The sequence below is a fragment of the Pseudophryne corroboree genome, chromosome 2 (assembly GCF_028390025.1).
Source record: "Pseudophryne corroboree isolate aPseCor3 chromosome 2, aPseCor3.hap2, whole genome shotgun sequence".
Lineage (NCBI taxonomy): Eukaryota > Metazoa > Chordata > Amphibia > Anura > Myobatrachidae > Pseudophryne > Pseudophryne corroboree.
In genome coordinates this window covers 931,868,929-931,891,123 of record NC_086445.1, presented here as the reverse complement: position 1 = coordinate 931,891,123, position 22,195 = coordinate 931,868,929, and the positions used below count along the sequence as shown (strand labels likewise).

The window sequence follows — 22,195 nt, the reverse complement described above, 5'->3', positions numbered from 1 at the left end:
TCTCCTTGCTGCAGTTACTTACGATCGGGATAGACTCATTCAAGTTTGTCATTTTGTTGATTTGCCCACCACATTTACCATGATCTGCTACTATTACAGATGAGTTTGCGTCTGATTCCTGTATTAGTTGTACCAGTTCTTCCGTCTGTTTTGTACACATGGTCTCAACGGGCTTTAAAGTATTTTGTTGTCTCTTCCTTTAGTTTTAATTGAGCCTAGCTTTTCCTGTCATTGCTGACTTTTTTCTCTGCCTTTTTGGTATGGTAGGAATATAAATAAATGTTAATAATAAAACATCTCAGGGTTTCTCTGTTGTGCCAGTAGAGCTTTAATATTCCAGTCTCCTGTTCTTTCTATTGTGATTTACTGAGAGAGACAGATATGCCTTATGGCTTAACGGAGATTACTCACCTATCTGGCTGGCACACAAAACGCAAAAGGCTGTGGGACTGTGTTCCGGTCAACTGCCGATGATTTCTGTCCGCTTTATAGATATTATTACATTCCATAGTGTTCCCTGATTCTGGGTCGGCGGGGACACTCTTCCCCCCCCCCCCCCCCGGCGTCACAATTGGGGACGGGCCTGAGCTGCCGGCATCAGTCATAGGGCTATGCCCAGAACCTTCGAAGGTGCTGGGCTTCCCCCAAGCGCTCTCTTTCCTGTGAATAGATGCAGTGCACACGGCAGCGGCATAGCAGGCTGTTTAAGTAGGGCGCCTAACAACTGTAACAGGATAACCTTATCTTTGCTCTTAGTGTACAAGTTTATTTTTTTTGTTTATTTTAGGACACATATATTACTACATTACCTCTTCTTCTTACATCTTAGTTACCATCATCAGTGCCTCTGGCTCTGCCTTCCCCAGTGCACGAGCTGCCCCTCCCAGATTCTTTTTTTCTCTCATCGTATGAGGTCACCGATCTGCTTATGGCTTCTAGTGTTTCATACCAGAATGTGTGTTAGAAGTACTGTTCATTTTATGTTATACCATATAACATAAACGCCCAGTAATAGTTTCATACACCTACTCAGTTTTTTTTTTTCTTCTCTTTTTAGAACAGGGAGCCGTTGATGCCTTCACCTCAGTTCATCAAATCCTATTTCAGCTCCTTCACGGATGATGTCATCTCCCAGCCGCTGCACAAAGAGGAGAAGTCTGACGAGGATAAGGATAAAGAAGGAGAGGCAGCTGTGGTAAAGGAGAAGTGAGTTTCTTGTTTTGTTTTGTTTTTTAGCTAACGAAACTTTATTTCTCCATCATTCCCCCCCCCCCTCCAGACCAGTTTTAGAAATGTGCCTGAGGGAGCCGGTCACACTCTGATGGGCTTTCTCAAGTAGTTTTTCTCTTACGTCCTAGAGGATGCTGGGGTCCATTTTAGTACCATGGGGTATAGACTGTTCCGCAGGAGCCTTCGGCACTTTAAGACTTCAACAGTGTGAACTGGCTCCTCTCTCTATGCCCCTCCTCCAGACCTCTGAGGGCATGTTTTAAAACCTTACTCTCACTGGCAAAAAGGGTACATACATGTATAGCCGCTGATGTGCCATCCCCAGCCAGTATAAATGTTGCATTGCTGAGGCTGAAGGGCGGGGCTTCTCCTCAGACTTGCCAGAACACTCACTGGGTGCCATTTTCTCCTGCAGAAACTCCAGTGTGAAGCTCCTGAACGCGGTTTCTCCTCATGACAATGCTGATACAAGTTCAAGGTGTTCTAGAAGGGGCAGAAAGTGTTCATTATAATTAGGTCTGTGGGCCTATTATTGGTATATGCGTTGTAAGTGGGTAATATTTCCACAATTCACAATAAGGCGCAGTGTGTGGACTGGCAAATCCCTCTGTGTCTCTCTGACAGACTTTAGTGTGGGTCTGTCCCCAATAGCTCCCCTGTGTGATAGGGGTGGGTGTGTACAAGTGTGTAACATGTCAGACATTGGGGAGGGTTCTTCCCAGGAAGAACCCATTTTAGATACACAAGAGGGTAATATGGTGGCCCTTCCCTCTCAGAAGGAGCCGGAATGGGTGAGAATGTTGCAAAAGAATATGTCAATGCTTGCAAAGAAATTCTGAGTCTGAACAACAGACTAAATATTGAAGGCAGTCTGTGGAGGATGCACTGTTTACTGACCCCTCCATATCATCCACTCTGGTCCCATCCAGTTCCCAGAAAAGGTCTGGAGTTTCCTGAAACAACACTGGTCCCAGTGGAAAAGGATTATTTTAAATTAAATAAAAAGCAGGTTGTGACTTTTCCTCCTTCCAAGGATTTGAATGTGTTCTTTGAAGAATATTGGGCTAACCCAGAGAAGAAATTTACCCTTCCCAGAAGGATATGTGTAGAGTACCCTTTCCCTGAGGAAGACAGGCACAAATGGGAGACTCCCCCAATGATAGACACCTCAGTTTCTCGGCTGTCTAAGAAAATTGTTTTGCCTGCCCTTGGTTCAGCCTCATTCAAAGATCGAGCTGACCGTAAATTAGAAACAACCCTGAAATCCATATATACAGCTAACGGAACGGAGCTCAGGCCCACCATTCCTTGTGCGTGGGTGGGTAACGCTGTGGAAAAATGGTCTGACAACTTGCTTGTTAACATAGACACAGTTGACAGGGATGAAATAGTCCTTTCTCTCGGCCATATCAAAGATGCTGCAGGTTACTTAGTTGAAGCTGTGGATGATATTGGGTTGCTGAGTTCAAGATCCTCCGCTATGGCGATTTCAGCCGCAGGGCGCTGTGGATCCGCTAATGGAATGCTGATGCGGAATCAAAAAAGAACATTGAGGCGCTTCCTTACAATGAAGAAGCCCTCTTTGGAGACAAGCTGGATGCCATGATTTCAACAACTACATCAGGCAAGTCAGCATGTCTGCCTTCCTCAGCTGCTACACCTAGGAAAGGATTTCATTCTCATACGATGCAATCCTTTCGGCCCAACAAGTCCAAAAAGGCAAAAGGGTACCCCCTTCTTCGCAGGAAGAGTTAAAAAATCTACAACACGATCAGGCTCGCAGGAGCAGAAATCAACAGCTACTTCTGCTAAAACCTCAGCATGACGCTGGGGCTCCTCTGCGGAAGTACGATCGGGTGGGGGTACGTCTACTGTTTTTCAGCCAGGTCTGGGTTCACTCAGATCTGGATCCTTGGGTGTTACAGATAGTGGTCAGGATCGCTCCTACACATGCACCGGAGGATAATCCTGTCAACAAAAGCCAGAATTTCACTCTTGTGGTGGCATGAAAGTTCTCACCTCCTGTAGGGACGCAGGTTCGGGATTCAGACTTGGATCCTGGGGACCACAGATGCAAGCCTCCGAGGTTGGGGAGCAGTCACGCAAGGGGAAAGCTTCCAAGAAAGATGGTCAAGTCAAGAAGTACTCCTTCACATAAACATTCTGGAATTGAGAGCTGTGTACAACAGCCTTCATCAAGCGGCACACCTTCTTCAAGGTCGTCCCATACAGATCCAGTCAGACAATGTAATGGCAGTAGCTTACATAAACCGTCAGGGCGGAACAAAAAGCAGAGCGGCAATGGCAAAGGTGACAAAAATTCTCTGGGCAGAAAGACATGCAAAAGCTCTGTCGGCAATTTTCATTCCGGGAGTGGACAACTGGGAAGTAGACTTCCTCAGCAGACACGATCTCCATCCAGGAGAATGGGGCCTCCACCCAGAAGTCTTTGCAGAGGTAGTTGGGGCGTTCCTCAAGTAGATATGATGGCATCAAGTCTCAACAGGAAGCTTCAGAAATATTGTTCCAGTTCGAGAGACCCACAAGCAATAGCAGTAGATGCACTGGTGACCCAGTGGGTGTTTCAGTCGGTGTATCTGTTCCCACCACTTCCACTAATACCAAAAGTTCTCAAGATCATCAGAAGAACAAGGGTTCGAGCAATTCTCATTGCTCCAGACTGGCCAAGGAGGGCTTGGTATCCAGATCTTCAGGAGTTACTACTGGAAGATCCTCGGCCTCTTCCTCTTTGCGAGGACCTGCTTCAGCAGGGGCCATTAGTTTATCAAGACTTACCTCGGCTACGTTTGACGGCATGGCTGTTGAGCGCCAGATCCTAGCCCGTAATGGTATTCCCAATGAAGTCATTCCCACTCTTATTCTGGCCTGGAAAGGGGTAACGTCTAAACATTACCATCGTATTTGGAGAAAATATGTATCTTGGTGTGAATCCAAGAAGTCTCCTGCGATGGAGTTTCATTTAGGACGTCTTCTCCTATTTCTACAGGCGGGTGTGGATGTTGGCTTGAGATTAGGGTCTATCAAGGTCCAAATTTCAGCCTTGCCCATTTTCTTTCAGAAACAGTTGGCTTCCCTTCCTTAGGTCCAGACGTTCGTGAAAGGGGTTCTGCGCATCCAACCTCCCTTTGTGCCTCCTGCGGCGCCATGGGATCTTAATGTGGTGTTGCAGTTCCTTAAATCGGACTGGTTTGAGCCTCTGCAAGAGGTGGAGTTGAAGTTTCTCACTTGGAAAGTTGTCATGCTGGTGGCCTTGGCCTCAGGCAGACGAGTGTCTGAATTAGGGGCTCTGTCACACACGAGTCCTTATTTGATTTTTCAAAAGAGCCAGTTCACACTGTTGAAAAGTCTTAACGTGCCGAAGGCTCCTGCGGAACAGTTTATACCCCATGGTACTAAAATGGACCCCAGCATCCTCTACGGGCTACGAGAAAAGGTTTTTCTGGTAGGTAATTAAAATCCTATTTTCCATGGCATGGTTTAAATGCCATAATTTCTTTGTTTACCTGAATATCCATATCTGCTAATCTAAATGTCTTTTTAAAAAAAAAATTTTTTTTTATAAAGTTGTTTTCCTTTATGGATTGTGTAATTGAATTAGAAGTCCGCGTTTCAGCAATTTGTTCTGTTATGAAGTAAACGTTCTAATTTCTCTAGCATGCATAAGGGATATTGGGGAGTCTAGTACGATGGGGTATAGATGGGGTCCAAAGGAGCCAGTGCACTTTTAATTTCTTCAACTGGGTGTGCTGGCTCCTCACCTTTATGCTCCCTCCCACAGGCAGTTTAGAAAAAAGTGCCCTCAGGAGAGGATGCACATCTCTCCAGCTTCAAAGAGTTTTCTTCAATTTCTTTTTTCTGTTTGTTATTTTCGGTATGCTGTTTGGGCAACAGTATACTTGCACCGTGGGAGTTAGGGGGGAGACGGTCTTACGAAGTGCAGAGCCGTTTCCCCGCTGCAGGACTACCGTCCTGAGGGGTTGTTGTTCAGCGGGGTACTGCGCCTTGGCTGTCAAAGCTGCAGCACGCCGCACACCCCTAACGCTGCCAGAAGGTGACATCGATGGTGAGTACAAACCAGGGGCCCTTGGTCCAAAGTGCTGCTTACCACGGGCGTGGCGTACGGGACCCTCCTGGGGGGGTCCCGCTAAGATTCCCCACGTAGACTGGCAGAAAACCGCTAGAACTAGCACTTGTGTGATGTTTTTTTACCTGTAAGGAGACTTTGCCAGTATAAATATCAGTGTAACTCTGGCGCCATTAGAGGGGGCGGAGCTACATCAGAGCGGGATCTAAGGCGTTTTGGTGCCTTCCTCTGCTTACTGCAGCCATTCTCAGCACACACAGCGCTTCCTGATTCCTCAGCCACGCTGGATATCTGGTACAGGGTGTAGCAAAGGGGGAGAGCCGCTTATGTACACTATCTGGGTCCTCTGTAGGATAGAAATTGTTAGTGTTTACTGTAATATAGTGCGCTGACATCCTCATTGGGGCTGTACAGCTCAGAGTGTGCTGGTGTCCTCTCTCTCTCTCTCTCTCTCTCTCTCTCTCTCTCTCTCTCTCTCTCTCTCTCTCTCTCTCTCTCCCCCCCCCCACCCCCCGCCCCCCCCCTCTCCCATACAGTAGGGCAGGCTTGCAATATAACTGTCTGTGTGTATGTTGTGTTTACTGTCAAACATGGGTAAACAAAAACTGTGCAGTGATTCTCCCCATTATCATCTTATTCTGTCTCGTGACAAATGCAGACAATCTTCACAACTCAGTGAAGTGGCTTGGGGAGAGTGTTCAGAGCCCACATGGCTAGGGTTTCTTAAAAGCATCATGCAGGTCCACAGAAGTGTGGGTTACCTGCTCTACTCTCTGATAAAGGAGGATGGGGATTATTTGGATCCCGTTAATGGGGATCCTGATTCTGCACAGGGTATTGAACCCCTAATTCTGGCTATAAGGGACGGCAGTTGTTTTTCTTTATTCAAAACAAGCCTAATGTCACTTTCCCTGACTCTACAGAGTTAGATGACCTATTCAAGCTAGCCTGGAAAAATCCAGATAAAAAATTCCAAATGTCCAAAAAAATTTTGCGCACTTTCCCATTTGCTCCTGAAGGTAGGAAATTTTGTGAGGAACCCCCTGGGGTGGATGTATCGGTCTCTCGCCTGTCCAGAAAGGCAGTGCTGCCTGCCCCGGGCTTCTTTACCATGAAGGATCCTGGGGATAGGAAGCTAGAGACTACACTCAAATCTATTTACGTGGCAGCAGGTGTCTCACAAAGGCCGGTCATTGTGGGTTGCTGGATCACCCATGCCGGGGGGCCTCTCGGGGGATAGGCCCTTGTTCACTATGGTGACTCTCCTAAAACACATTCAGGACACTACACGTGTCCTCTGTGATTCACTCAAGGAGATGGGGAACATTAATGCTAGGACTTCTGCCATGGCGGTGTCGGCGCGCAGGTCCTTGTGGTTGCGGCAGTGGATTGCCGACGTAGAATCCCTTCCCTTTTCTCGGAAATGGCTCTTTTGGGTTGAATTGGATACCTGGATTCCCAAAGTTATGGCTGGGAAATCCACGTTTCTCCACTCTGGGGGACCAGCCGGCGAGACGCTCCTATCCGGGGCCGTCTGTCCAGTCCTTTCAGTCTCACAGATTCCAATCTAAGGCCACAGGTGCCTCCAATGCGACTAGAGGCACCAGAGGTAAGTCCAGAGAGCCTGCAAGCACCAGCTCTCAGGGCCAGTCCACCGCTTCTGCTTCCGCTAAGGCCTCAGCATGACGGTGCACACCCATCCCGATGGGATCTCGAGGTGGGAGCTAGACTGCATCACTTCAGCCGCATCTGGGAGACTTCCTGCCAGGATACCTTGGTCAGAAATCTCATTTCTCAAGGCTACAAGCTGGAGTTAGACAGTACTCCTCCCCAACGATTTTTCAAATCAAGCTTACCAGCTTTGGAGGATATGCAAGTTACGTTGCAACAGGCCATCCAAAAGTTGTTCCAGTACCAATACCACAATGCGGCACGGGGTTTACTCCAACCTGTTTGTGGTGCCGAAACCGGACGGTTCGGTAAGACCCATTTTGAATCTTAAATCTTTGAATCCTTATTTGAAGGTGTTCAAGATGGAATCCCTGCGACCAGTAATTGTGGGCCTGTAAGAACAGGAATTCATGGCCTCCTTGGATACCAAGGACGCCTACCTCCATATTCCGATTTGGCTGCCTCATCAGTAGTCCCTGCGGTTTGCCCTGCTGGACGATCACTTCCAATTCCAGGCACTGCCCTTTGGCTTGTCTACTGCCCGTGGGTATTCATGAAGGTGATGGCGGAGATGATGTTCCAACTCCGGGTCCAGGGGGTCAATGTTGCGAGTCTACGGGGATGGGGAGCTGTCACCCAAGGGGCGCAGTTCCTGGGCAGGTGGTCGTCCCATGAAAGTCTCCTTCCGATCAACATTCTGGAACTTCGGGCGATATACAATGCTCTGCTTCAGGGATCACGCGATCCAGGTACAGTCGGACAACGCCACGGCGGTGGCATACATCAATTGACTGGGAGGAACAAAAAGCAGAGCCTGCATGCGAGAGGTGTCAAGGATGCTCTTCTGGGCGGAAATAGATGCAAGAGCCATGTTGGCAATCTTCATTCCGGGCGTGGACAACTGGGAAGCGGACTTCCTGAGTCGTCACAATCTCCACCCGGGGGAGTGGGGTCTCCACCAGCAGGTGTTCCAGTAGATCATTCACCGTGGGGCTGCCCACAGATAGACATGATGGCTTCTCGTCTCAACAAGAAACTTCCCTGGTATCCGCGAACCAGGGACCATCAGGCAAGGGCACTGGATGCACTGGCGTCGCCTTGGCCTTACCAGCTGGTCTACCTGTTTCCTCTGATTCCGTTGCTCCCAAGGGTGCTAAAGCGAATCAGTAATCAGAGTCCAGGCAATTCTAATTGCCTTGGGGAGCATGGTACGTGGCTTTTGTGGACATGTCCGTCGAAGACCCTTGGCCTTTACCACTAAGAAGCGATCTTCAACAAGGACAGTTCGTCTACCCGGACTTGCGGCGACTTCGTTTGACGGTAAGGAGGTTGAGCGGAACATCCTAGCTCACAAGGGCCTTTCCGAGAAGGTTATTGCTACCATGGATCAGGCAAGAAAACCGGTGACTTCAAAATACTATCATCATATCTAGAGGAGATATGTCTCTCTTGTGTGAGGAGCGCACGTATCCACCTGCTGAGTTTCACTTGGGCCGTTTCTTATGGTTCCTGCAGGCTGGTATGGATAAAGGCTTGCGTCTGGGTTCCATTAAGGTCCAGATTTCAGCCTTTCAGAAGAAATTGGCAGTGTTGCCAGAAGTTCAGACGTTCTTGCAAGGGGTACTCCACATCCAACCTCCTTTTGTGCCGCCTACTGCACCCTGGGATCTGAATGTAGTGTTAGATTTTCTACAGTCCTCCTGGTTTGAACCTCTGATGATGGTGGAAGACATGTACCTCACATGGAAGACTGTGATGTTACTGGCCCTGGCTTCTGCTCGCCGTGTCTCAGAATTGGGGGCCTTGTCGTGTTAAAGTCCATACTTGGTCTTTTACGAGGACAGAGCAGAGCTCCGGACTAGAGACTAGACAGCAGTTCCTGCCGAAGGTTGTCTCTGCGTTTCACTTGAATCAGCTTATTGTGATTCCAATCCAGTTCTGGCACTTCTTCTACTCCGGAGGCGTTGGATGCTGTGCGAGCCTTGAAGATCTATGTCCAGAGAATGGCTCGGATCAAAAAGACTGATTCTTTGTTTGTGCTTTATGATGCACAGAAAAAGGGTTGTCCTGCTTCAAAGCAGTCCATTGCACGTTGGATTAGGCTTACTATTCAACAAGCCTATGTGTCGGTAGCCCTACCTGTTCCTAAGTCTCTGTAGGCCCACTCTACGAGATCAGCGTTGTCTTACTGGGCGGCTGCCCGTGGAGTCTCGGCCTTACAACTTTGACGAGCTGCTACCTGGTTGGGGAAGAACACTTTTGTGAAGTTCTACAAGTTTGATACCCTGGCCAAAGAGGATACCCAGTTTGGGCAGGAGGTGCTGCAGCAGTCTCTGCACTTTCTCGCCCGTTCTGGAAGCTTTGGGGCGTCCCCATCGTACTGGATTCCCCAATATCCCTTATGGATGCTAGAGAAAATAGGATTTTAATTACCTACCGATAAATCCTTTTCTCGTAAGTGCCTCAGTGCGGTGTAAATATCAACACTCTTTGTTATCATATTTTCTTCTCTCATATGTCTTTTCTCCTTCGGGCACGTTTTTACCTATAACTGCCTGTGGGAGGGGGCAATTTAAAGTGCACTGGCTCCTTTGGACACCCTCTATACCTCATCGTACTAGATTCCCCAATATTCCTTATGGACTACGAGAAAAAGGATTCACAGGTAGGTAATTTAAAATCCTATTTTCTCTAACGTCCTAGAGGATGCTGGTATTCCGTAAGGACCATGGGGATACATGAGCACTTTAAGAAAGACTTTGGATCTGGGTGTGCACTGGCTCCTCCCTCTATGCCCCTCCTCCAGACCTCAGTTTGATACTGTGCCCAGTGGAGACTGGGTGCTTTCAGGGAGCTCTCCTGAGTTTCCTGTAAAAGAAAGTATTTTAGTTAGGTTTTTTATTTTCAGGGAGCCTGCTGGCAACAGACTCCCTGCATCGAGGGACTGAGGAGAGAGAAACAGACCCACTTCTCTGAGTTTCAGGGCTCTGTTTCTTAGGCTACTGGACACCATAGCTCCAGAGTGATGGGTACGCAGGTATCACCCTCGCCGTCCGTCCCAGAGTCGCGCCACCGTCCTCCTCGCAGAGCCGGGAGAAAGAAGCCGGGTGAGTATGTGAGGAAAAGACTTCAGAGGCGGCAGAAGACATGATCTTCATGAGAGGTAACGCACAGCAATGAAGCGGTGCGCCATTGCTCCCATTCACCTCACACACACACTTCGGTCACTGTACGGGTGCAGGGCGCAGGGGGGGCGCCCTGGGCAGCAATAAACACCTCAGGTGGCAAATACACATATATACATGTACAGCTGGGCACTGTACATGTATAAAAAAGAGCCCCCGCCATGTTGTTAGTAAATTTGAGCGGGACAGAAGCCTGCCGCCGAGGGGGCGGGGCTTCTCCCTCAGCACTCACCAGCGCTATTTTTTCTCCACAGCACCGCTGAGTGGAAGCTCCCCGGACTCTCCCCTGCTTGACACACGGTGAAAGAGGGTTTTAAATTAGAGGGTGGCACATAATTGGCGCATATACATTATACGTAAGCGCTACTGGGTAAACATTCTGTGTTTTTTCCTGGGTCATATAGCGCTGGGGTGTGTGCTGGCATACTCTATCTCTGTCTCTCCAAAGGGCCTGGTGGGAACCTGTCGTCAGAAAGGAGCTTCCCTGTATGTGTGTGTGTGTGTGTGTGGTGTCGGTACGCGTGTGTCGACATGTCTGAGGTTGAAGGCTCACCTGAGGAGGAGGGGGAGTGTATGAATATTAGGTCTCCGTCGGCAGTTCCGACACCTGACTGGATGGATATGTGGACTGTTTTAAGTGCTAATGTTAATTTATTGCACAAAAGATTAGACAAAGCTGAAGCTAGGGGTACAGTCAGGGAGTCAACCCATGTCTGTCCCTATGTCGCCGGGACCTTCGGGGTCTCAGAAGCGCCCACTATCCCAAATAGTTGACACAGATACCGACACGGATTCGGACTCCAGTGTCGACTACGATGATGCAAAATTGCAGCCAAGGGTGGCTAAATGTATTCGATATATGATTATCACAATTAAAGATGTTTTGCATATTGTTGAGGAACCCCCTGTCCCTGACACGAGGGTACACATGTATAAGGGAAAGAAACCTGAGGTCACCTTTCCCTCCTCACATGAGCTGAACGATTATGCGAAAAAGCGTGGGAAACTCCAGACAAAAAACTGCAGATTCCCAAAAGGATTCTAATAGCGTATCCTTTCCCGTCACAGGACAGAATACGGTGGGAATCCTCCCCTAGGGTACACAAAGCTTTGACACGCTTATCAAAAAAGATAGTTCTCCCATCCCAAGATACGGCTACCCTCAAGGATCCTGCTGACCGCAAGCAGGAGGTTACCTTGAAGTCCATTTACACTCATTCAGGTACGTTGCTCAGGCCGGCAATTGCGTCGGCCTGGGTTTGTAGTGCTGTAGCAGCATGGACAGATTCTTTATCAGCGGATATTGAGACCCTTGATAAGGATACCATTTTAATGACCCTAGGGCATATAAAAGACGCTGTCTTATATATGAGAGATGCTCAAAGAGACATTAGTTTACTGGGTTCCAGAATAAACGCTATGTCCATTTCTGCTAGGCGAGTCTTATGGACCCGACAGTGGACGGGGGATGCCGACTCAAAGAGGCATATGGAGTTTTTGCCGTACAAGGGTGAGGAATTGTTTGGAGAGGGCTTCTCGGACCTAGTCTCCACAGCTACGGCAGGTAAATCGAATTTTTTGCCTTATGTTCCCTCACAATCTAAGAAAGCGCCTCATTATCAAATGCAGTCCTTTCGTTCAAATAAAAGCAAAAGAGTACGTGGATCGTCCTTTCTTGCCAGGGGTAAGGGCAGAGGAAAAAAGCTGCACAACACAGCTAGTTCCCAGGAACAGAAGTCCTCCCCGGCCTCTGCAAAATCCACCGCATGACGCTGGGGCTCCCCTGAGGGAGTCCGTTCCAGTGGGGGCACGTCTTCGGCTTTTCAGCCACATCTGGGTTCACAGGTGGATCCCTGGGCAATGGAAATTGTTTCCCAGGGATACAGGCTGGAATTCGAAGAGGTGCCTCCTCGACGGTTTTTCAAATCGGCGCTACCAACTTCTCCCCTGGAAAGGGAGATAGTGTTACAGGCGATTCAAAAATTGTGTTTTCAACAAGTGGTGGCCGAGGTTCCCCTGCTTCAAAGAGGGAAGGGGTACTACTCAACCCTGTTTGTGGTCCCGAAACCGGACGGTTCGGTCAGACCCATTTTGAATTTAAAATCCCTGAACCTTTACTTAAATCGGTTCAAGTTCAAGATGAAATCGCTCAGAGCGGTCATCGCCAGCCCGGAAAGGGGGGGATTTTATAGTATCGCTGGACAGAAAGGATGCATACCTGCATGTTTCCATATATCCTCCATCAGGCGTACCTGAGATTTGCGATACAGGATTGTCATTACCAATTTCAGACGTTGCCGTTTGGGCTTTCCACGGCCCCGAGAATTTTCACCAAGGTAATGGCGGAAATGATGGTGCTCCTGCGAAAGCAGGGTGTCACAATTATCCCGTACTTGGACGATCTCCTCATAAAAGCGAGATCACGGGAGAAGTTGCAGAACAGCGTATCCCTTTCACTGAAGGTGTTACAGCGACACGGCTGGATTCTCAATATTCCAAAGTCGCAGCTGGATCCTACGACTCGCTTGTCCTTCTTGGGCATGATTCTGGACACAGACCAGAAAAGGGTTTTTCTTCTGGAAGAAAAAGCGCAGGAACTCATGACTTTAGTCAAGAACCTGTTAAAGCCAAAACAAGTGTCAGTGCATCATTGCACTCAAGTCCTGGGAAAAATGGTGGCGACATACGAAGCCATTCCCTTCGGCAGGTTCCATGCAAGGACTTTCCAGTGGGACCTATTGGACAAATGGTCCGGGTCACATCTGCACATGCATCAGCGGATCACCCTGTCCCCCAGGGCCAGGGTTTCTCTCCTGTGGTGGCTGCAGAGTGCTCACCTTCTAGAGGGCTGCAGGTTCGGCATTCAGGATTGGATCCTGTCGACCGCGGACGCGAGCCTCCGCGGTTGGGGAGCAGTCACACAGGGAAGAAATTTCCAAGGCCTTTGGTCAAGTCAAAAGACTTGTCTTCACATCAACATCCTGGAACTGAGGGACATATTCAACGCCCTACGTCAAGCGGAGACCTTACTTCGTGACCGACCGGGGCTGATTCAGTCGGACAACGTCACCGCAGTAGCTCATGTAAACCGCCAAGGCGGCACAAGGAGCAGAGTGGCGATGGAGGAAGCCACCAGAATTCTTCGCTGGGCGGAGAATCATGTAAGTGCACTGTCAGCAGTGTTCATTCCGGGAGTGGACAACTGGGAAGCAGACTTCCTCAGCCGACACGACCTGCATCCAGGAGAGTGGGGACTTCATCCGGAAGTCTTCGCACAGATTGCAAGTCGGTGGGGATTGCCCCAAATAGACATGATGGCGTCCCGTCTCAACAAAAAGCTACAACGGTATTGCGGCAGCTCAAGAGATCCTCAGGCGGTAGCTGTGGACGCCCTAGTGACACCGTGGGTGTTCCAGTCGGTCTATGTATTTCCTCCTCTTCCTCTCATACCCAAGGTGTTGAGATTTATAAGAAAAGAGGAGTGAGAACAATACTCATTGTTCCGGAATGGCCACGAAGGACCTGGTATCCGGATCTGCAGGAAATGCTCACCGAAGATCCGTGGCCTCTTCCTCTAAGACAGGACCTGTTGCAACAGGGTCCCTGTCTGTTCCAAGACTTACCGCGGCTGCGTTTGACGGCATGGCGGTTGAACGCCGGATCCTAGCGGAAAAAGGTATTCCGGATGAGGTCATTCCTACGCTAATACAGGCTAGGAAGGGTGTGACATCTAAACATTATCACCGGATATGGCGAAAATATGTTTCTTGGTGCGAGGCCAGGAATGCTCCTACTGAAGAATTCCATCTAGGCCGTTTTCTTCACTTCCTACAGACTGGAGTGAATTTGGGCCTAAAGTTAGGCTCCATAAAAGTTCAAATTTCGGCTTTATCCATTTTCTTTCAAAAAGAATTGGCCTCTCTGCCTGAAGTACAGACTTTTGTGAAGGAAGTACTGCATATTCAGCCTCCTTTTGTGCCTTCGGTGGCGCCTTGGGATCTTAACGTGGTGTTAAGTTTTCTTAAGTCACATTGGTTTGAACCACTTCGAACAGTGGAGTTGAAATATCTCACTTGGAAGGTGGTCATGTTGTTAGCCTTGGCTTCGGCTAGACGAGTTTCGGAATTGGCGGCTTTATCACATAAAAGCCCCTATCTGGTTTTCCATATAGAGCGGAATTGTGGACCCGTCCTCAATTCCTACCTAAGGTGGTCTCATCCTTTCATATGAACCAGCCTATTGTAGTGCCTGTGGCTACACGAGACTTGGAGGATTCCGAGTCCCTTGATGTGGTCAGGGCTTTGAAGATTTACGTGGCCAGAACGGCTAGGATCAGAAAAACAGAAGCACTGTTTGTCCTATATGCAGCCAACAAGGTTGGCGGCCCTGCTTCAAAGCAGACTATTGCTCGCTGGATCTGTAACACGATTCAGCAGGCGCATTCTACGGCCGTTACCAAAATCGGTTAAGGCCCATTCCACTAGGAAGGTGGGCTCGTCTTGGGCGGCTGCCCGAGGGGTGTCAGCACTACAGCTGTGCCGAGCTGCTACTTGGTCGCGGTCAAACACCTTTACAAGGTTCTATAAGTTTGATACCCTGGCTGAGGAGGACCTCCTGTTTGCTCAATCGGTGCTGCAGAGTCATCCGCACTCTCCCGCCCGTTTGGGAGCTTTGGTGTAATCCCCATGGTCCTTACGGAGTCCCAGCATCCTCTAGGACGTTAGAGAAAATAAGATTTTAAACCTACCGGTAAATCTATTTCTCGTAGTCCGTAGAGGATGCTGGGCGCCCGTCCCAAGTGCGGACTACTTCTGCAAGACTTGTATATAGTTATTGCTTACATAAGGGTTATGTTATAGTTTCATCGGTTTTGGACCGATGCTATGTTTTTTCATACTGTTAACTAGAGTTATACTGTGTGATTGGTGTGGCTGGTATGAATCTTGACCTTGGATTAACTAAAATCCTTTCCTCGTACTGTCCGTCTCCTCTGGGCATAGTTCTCTAACTGAGGTCTGGAGGAGGGGCATAGAGGGAGGAGCCAGTGCACACCCAGATCCAAAGTCTTTCTTAAAGTGCCCATGTCTCCTGCGGAGCCCATCTAGCAGTGCTTTCACCCTATTAGAATAGGAAGAGAAAGATCGTAGGGATATAGGGCGCAAAAAGAGCTTGGATTCACACAGCTGGAATTATACTATAAAAAAAACAAAAAAACAGCCTGACGTTTGCAACCCTCACACCACCAACTGATGATACAGCTTGAGTTGACTGGGTTGGTAAATCTGTTGCTCCACCTGCGAAGGACCTGTCAGCAGTGTCCCTTGGAAGATAAAAACATATTTTTTTTATTTATATATTGTATTCAGAGAGATCACAGCAGCAGAGCCTCCTACTCTAACAGCGCTAGTATACCAATAGATAGCCTCAGCCTCCTCTGCTGCCAGGAAACATATACTTCTATCACTGTACGCCCTTCAGTGACTGGACTCTCTCTATATCCTCCCCTCAGAGAGGAAAGCCTGCTCAAGCTGCACGCCTAACACTAAACACAAAATGGGCGCAACTAAAATGTCATGATCACATCATAGTTACTCCTGCCGCCCTCTGTCAGCACGGAGACTCTTCCCGCTCCATTAACTGCCTCCCGCACCCGGGTACCTGATAAGCGGCTCTGTCCCTGAGATCCTACTCCCCTGGATGCCGTCCTGCGCCGCCAAACCACCGGGTCTCTGCTCTCCCAGCTACGACCTCAGCGTCTACCAGTAATTGCGCCCGCTCCGGAGCTTCCAGTCCTGCTGCGGCCGGACCTCCTACACCCCCAGCAGCGTGTCTGTCACTAACGCGGCTTGATCTTCTGCGCAGTTGTTGTGGGGAATAACTGAGGTGTGGGGGGAGACGGTCGATTTGCTGCCCAGCACCTAACCAATGTATCACCTCCCCTCAGTGATTACGGGTTACAGTCGTTAGGTCGACACAACTTGGGTCGACCACTGAAGGTCGACAATGCCATTAGGTCGACATGTACTAGGTCAAAAGGTCGACATGAGTTGTTCACATTTTTCTTTCCTTTTTTTGGGATTTTTTCATACTTAACGATCCATGTGGACTACGATTGGAACGGCAATCTGTGCCGTGCGAAGCGAGGCACCTTGCCCGAAGCATGGCGAGCCATGCGAGGGGACACGGTGCACTAATTTGTGTTCATCGTCACTTTACGGAGAAAACGACACCAAAAACCTCATGTCGACCTTTTGACCTGTCGACATAGTACATGACCTAATGACCACGTCGACCTATTGTCCCTGTCGACCTTCCATGGTCGACCTAATGACTGTCGACCTAAGTTGTGTCTATCCTACGACCCAAACCCGTGATTACACACACTGCTCTTGCTGCTAAACAATCTCCTGATAGAGATGCCGACCCCTTCAAACAGGATTTTTGAGTCTCCTACACTTTGGGGCCCACATTTCAGAAAGTTTGCTCGGATCAAGTCCGACTATTATCTAAAAATTAATTCTTTATTGTAGCAGAAGCTCCTTTCCTGTGCTGCACCTCCAGCACATTTTTTCAAACAGAGGGATTGGGGGGCATGAAGGGGGAGGAGCCAGCTGTGCATAGATTTTTTTTTATTTAGATTGTGCTACCTCGGCCTGCATACTTCACACCCCAGCTGTCTGAAAAGTTCCAGTGTCCCCTAGTGGATGAAAGAGAAAGGGGTATTATTTAATGCACATGTCGAACACAGATTATATTTAAACTGACATGCCAGGTATAGGAAGCATACAGTCGGTGCTGTGTTAAATATGAAATTAAGTTAGGATTTTATTTTTTTGTTTAAACGATATGTTCGCCACTCACAAGTGTGTCTAAAGAGAGGAGGGTTTATTATTCAAATTTGTAATAAAGTGGACACCTACCTGTTTTAATGTTTGTTCGCTGTGTCAGTTCTTAAATCTCATGCCGCCTCTTTTTTCTAGATATGTTGGAGCATTAAACAAATGTTTTGTTTTTCCAAGGACAGAAATAAGTCACAAGAAAGATTTTATTATTTCTATGATAAAAACAAACAACGCAGTCTTCATAACTTTTTTTTTGTTATTTCTCAGATCTGGCTATTTAAAGGCAAAACAATATATGGAAGAGGAGAACTACGATAAAATAATCAGTGAATGCACAAAGGAAGTAGAAGCTAAAGGCAAATACATGGCTGAAGCTTTACTGCTTAGAGCCACATTCTACCTTCTCATCGGCAACTCCACAGCTGCTAAGCCCGACTTGGATCAGGTTGTTAGTATAGAGGAGGCCAATGTTAAGGTATGTGGTGGTTCCATTATTTCCTTTGCAAATATAATACACATCATATCCCGTAGTGTCTATGTATCTAGGTCTGTCATATATTCTTATTAAATGGTATCTGTAGCAAATGTTTTTATTTACTTTATATTATTTCCCATTCAAATCTAACTTACTAGGCAATAATCGGGTACTTCTGTACATACAGCAGTGCACTTGCTTCGCAAGAGGGAGAACATGCTTTACAGACGTGCTGCTCCCATTCTCTGGAATTCTCCACCTCCCCCCCTCAGACTCTCCTCTCTACAAAACTTCAAACGGTCTCTGAAGACCCACTTCTTCACCAAACCCAGCCAAATCTCATCCTAACCCTCTGTTACATGCTCACTGTTATCCCATCTGTGTCACCCCTGTCTTATCGGTCTGCCCTTCCCCTTTAGAATGTAAGCTCTGACGAGAGGGGCCCTCAACCCCTCATGTGCTTATCCTTCTCTTACTTAAACCTTCTTTGACGGCACCAAACCTGGCGGTTTTCTGCCACCCTGATACTTATGTCAATGTCGTCTGCCATTGTAGCTATGTTTATTTACCCTGTACTTGTCCTATACTGATGCCGGAATCCCGATCTCTATCCACCAGAATTGTCGGCATGCCGACTAACGGACTATTCCCACTCGTGGGTGTCCACGACACCCATACAGTGGAAATGGAACCTGTGGCGAGCGCAGCAATCCACTGAGCCCGCAGCATGGCGAGCGTAGCTAGCCCGCTATGGGCCCCTGTACGCTTCCTCCCCACATTACCCCCTGCCGGCGTTGCTGGTGGCTGGGTTCCTGGGGTCGGTATGCTGACCTCAGGGATCCCAAACACTGGTCTCCCGATACCAACCGGTCCTATATTGTCTTCAACTGTAAGTTACTATTTCTGCACGGGGTACACTGGTATTCCACAGGGAATAACATTGGGGTGTAGATTTGGATCTTGATTCGAGGCACCAACAGGCTAAAGCTTTGACTGTTCCCAGGATGCACTGTACCGCCTCCTCTATATCCCCGCCTCCGGGCACTGGAGCTCAGTTTGTAAGTTGGTGCCTGCAGTGCAGGCAGCTAACAGGGAGGGCTGCGTTAGGCAGCCCTGAAAAGAGCTTTTCTAAGAAGATAGACTTCAAGGGCCGCAGTATAGGCACCTGATCGAATATATGTCATACTGACATATCATGCTGCGGCTCCCTCAGCGGCGCTGTGTACTCCCGCGCCCTGGTTGCCGGGTACTTACAGTGGAGGCACTCCGGTCTTCTCAGGCGTACACACCGCCGCTGCTCTCCAGGATCGCATGGCCGCACGATAGGGAGGAGGTAAGAGGGTCCCCCAGGCGGGACCCGCTGAAATCGCGATCTGGGACGCGGTCCTCGGAGTCAGACCACGACGCTGGAGTGGACACTCTAACCGTTCAGGGACCACACTATATCCACCAGGGCAGGGAGCACAGGTCGGATTTACTAAAATCCGTTTATTACAGGCTCCATAGTACCCGGTGGTGAAGTCATACACATACACATACACATACACATACACACACACACACACACACACACACACACACACACACACACACGGGATTGAAAGTTTGGGCACCCCAGGCAAAAATTCATTTTAATGTGCAAAAAGAAGCCAAGGAAAGATGGAAGAATCTCCAAAAGGCATCAAATTACAGGTTAGACATTCGTATAACATGTCAAAAAAAGTTTGATTTTATTTCCATCATTTACACTTTCAAAAGAACAGAAAACAAAAAATGGCGTCTGCAAAAGTTTGGGCACCCTGCAGAGTTAATACCTTGTACTGCCCCCTTTGGCAAGTATCACGGCTTGTAAACGCTTTTTGTAGCCAGCCAAGAGTCTTTCAATTCTTGTTTGAGATATCTTCGCCCATTCTTCCTTACAAAAGTCTTCCAGTTCTTTGAGATTCCTGGGCTGTCTGTGACGCACTGCTCTTTTAAGGTCTATCCATAGATTTTCAATTATGTTGAGGTCAGGAGATTGTGAAGGCCATGGCAAAATCTTCAGTTTACGCCTCAATGTAATCCAGCGTGGATTTTGAGGTGTGTTTAGGATCATTATCCATTTGTAGAAGCCAGCCTCTCTTTAACTTCAGCTTTTTCACAGATGGCATCAAGTTAGCGTCCAAAATTTGCTGGAACCTTATTGAATCCATTTTTCCTTCTACTCGTGAAATGTTCCCTGTGCCACTGGCTGCAATACAACCCCAAAGCATGATTGATCCACCCCCATGCTTAACAGTTGGATAGAGGTTCTTTTCATTAAATTCTGTGCCCTTCCTTCTCCAAACGTACCTTTGCTCATTCCGGCCAAAAAGTTCTATTTTAACCTCATCGGTCCACAGAACTTTATTCCAAAATGCATCAGGCTTGTCTATATGTTCATTTGCAAACTTCAAACGCTGATTTTTGTGGTGAGGACGTAGAAGAGGTTTTCTTCTGATGACTCTTCCATGAAGACCATATTTGTGCAAGTATCTCTTTATAGTTGAATAGTGTACCACAACTCCAGTGTCTGCCAGATCTTCCTGGAGGGATCGTGCAGTCAAACGTGGATTTTGACTTGCTTTTCTCACAATCCTGCGAGCTGTTCTGATATTTTTCTTGGTCTTCCAGATCTTGCTTTAACTTCCACTGTTCCTGATGATTGCCATTTCTTAATTACATTCCAAACAGAGGATATGGGCATCTGATAACGCTTTGCTATCTTCTTATAGCCTTCTCCTGCGTTGTGAGCGTCAACTATTCTCAGTTTCAGTGTTCTACACAACTGCTTAGAGGAACCCATGGTGCTGATTGTTGGAGCAAGGTCAGATGAGTCTGGGCTTTTAAAACCTTTGAGATTGCCATCACCTGGTCTTTCCAGACGATGATTGAGAACAATCCATGACACTGCCAGGTCTCTGCTGTCCAAAGGGGGCAGGACAAGGTATTAACTCTGCAGGGTGCCCAAACTTTTGCAGACGCCATTTTTTTGTTTTCTGTTCTTTTGAAAGTGTAAATGATGGAAATAAAATCAAACTTTTTTTGACATGTTATAAGAATGTCTAATCTGTAATTTGATGCCTATTGGAGATTTTTCCATCTTTCCTTGGCTTCTTTTTGCACATTAAAATAAATTTTTGCCTGGGGTGCCCAAACTTTCAATCCCCACTGTATATATATTTATTTCTGCTGCGGGGTACACTGGGCTCCACAAGGATAGACATAGGGGTGTAGAGTAGGATCTTGATCCGAGGCACCAACAGGCTCAAAAGCTTTGACTGTTCCCAAGATGCATAGCGCCGCCTCCTCTATAACCCCGCCTCCCTGCACAAAAGCTCAGTTTTGTAGTTGGTGCCGCAGATAGCAGGCACATAACAGGGGGGCTGCTCTGGGCAGCCCTAAGAAGAGGTTTTTTGAGAAGAAAAGTGAAGACTTCAAGGGCTGCAGCTGTGTGTACATGTCTAGTGACATTCACTGCTGCAGCTCCATCTCTCCCCAGCGGCGTTGTACACTCCCGCGCCCTGGTTGCCGGGTACCTACAGCAGGAGGCTCCGGTTTTCTACTGGTCAGGCACACACGACGGGGGCTCACCGGGATCGCGTGGCCGCGCTTTGGGAGGTGGTGATCGCGATCCGGCGCGGGAGGCGGGCCGCGCGCGCTGGCGGTGGACACTGTGGCAGTACAGGCGATCCCACTAGATCACCAGGGCATGGGTGCAGGTCAGGTTTTCTCTTAAAACCTTTTTGTATGTAGCCCGCAGTACCAGGTTTTGCCAGCAGAGGGGATAAGGCTTAGACCTGGAGCCCCTCCCCCAGCCCCAGGGCGCCATTTCCAGTAAATGTTCCTGCCCTGGAGCTGCATATCTATCTCTCTCCCTCACTTCACTCCCTGTCAGTGTTTGGGTGCCATTTCTCTCAGCTACACTGTTCCTGGGACTGCTTGGGCAAATCCTCCTTTGTAAAGCCGCCTGGTTGTCAGCGCTGTGACTTTACATGACACTTAAGTATTCTACATGTTAAATTAGACAGTGTTAGTTAAGAGAGTGCATTTAGTCAGGGTTCTCTGGTACAAGTACCCTGTGATATACATCCAGTTCTTACTGTGCAGTGTTATATCTATTGACTACATAGCTAGCTATCTATCTATCTATCTATCTATCTATCTATCTATCTATCTATCTATCTATCTATCTATCTATCTATCTAAGCTGGTCCAGTGCAGTATTATTGTTAGTAATATCCTCTGCATTGTATAACTGTGACTATATGTGTGTACATTAGCTTGCTGAGTGGTTTCCATTTCAGGTCTCTCACTCAACTTGCTATCCCTATATTCTATAACCTGAGGGGGCTTGGTGCGTCAGGTTTTATAATTATATAGGATTATATAATTAGATAGGATTTTCACAAGATATACTTTAATACGTATATTTCTCTGTGATTTTAGTCACCATATCTCTCCTGTATCTCTGCTTGTGCTGACTACACTGCGCAGGGGTTTGGGCAAGAGGTATTGTGCTGCTGACAATTGTACTGTTACCTGATACTGCAAGTTATATCATGTCTGCTTCTGAAGGTAACTGTTCTGGGGCTGAACACACTACCGATGTTGCTGAAGCCACAGATCCCTATGAGGAGACTATAGCAGCTGTGGGCTCTGGTTCTGG

General features: G+C 48.0%; 1 protein-coding gene across 1 annotated transcript in view; it reads left to right on the top strand.

The window, feature by feature from the left end:
• TOMM70 (translocase of outer mitochondrial membrane 70) overlaps window positions 1-22,195 on the top strand; it is a 117,205-nt gene that overhangs the window by 35,993 nt on the left and 59,017 nt on the right. Inside the window, exons 5-6 of the mRNA XM_063956235.1 lie at window positions 1,058-1,206; window positions 17,301-17,508. Coding sequence (XP_063812305.1) covers window positions 1,058-1,206; window positions 17,301-17,508 — 357 coding nt within the window. The remainder of the gene's footprint in view (window positions 1-1,057; window positions 1,207-17,300; window positions 17,509-22,195) is intronic.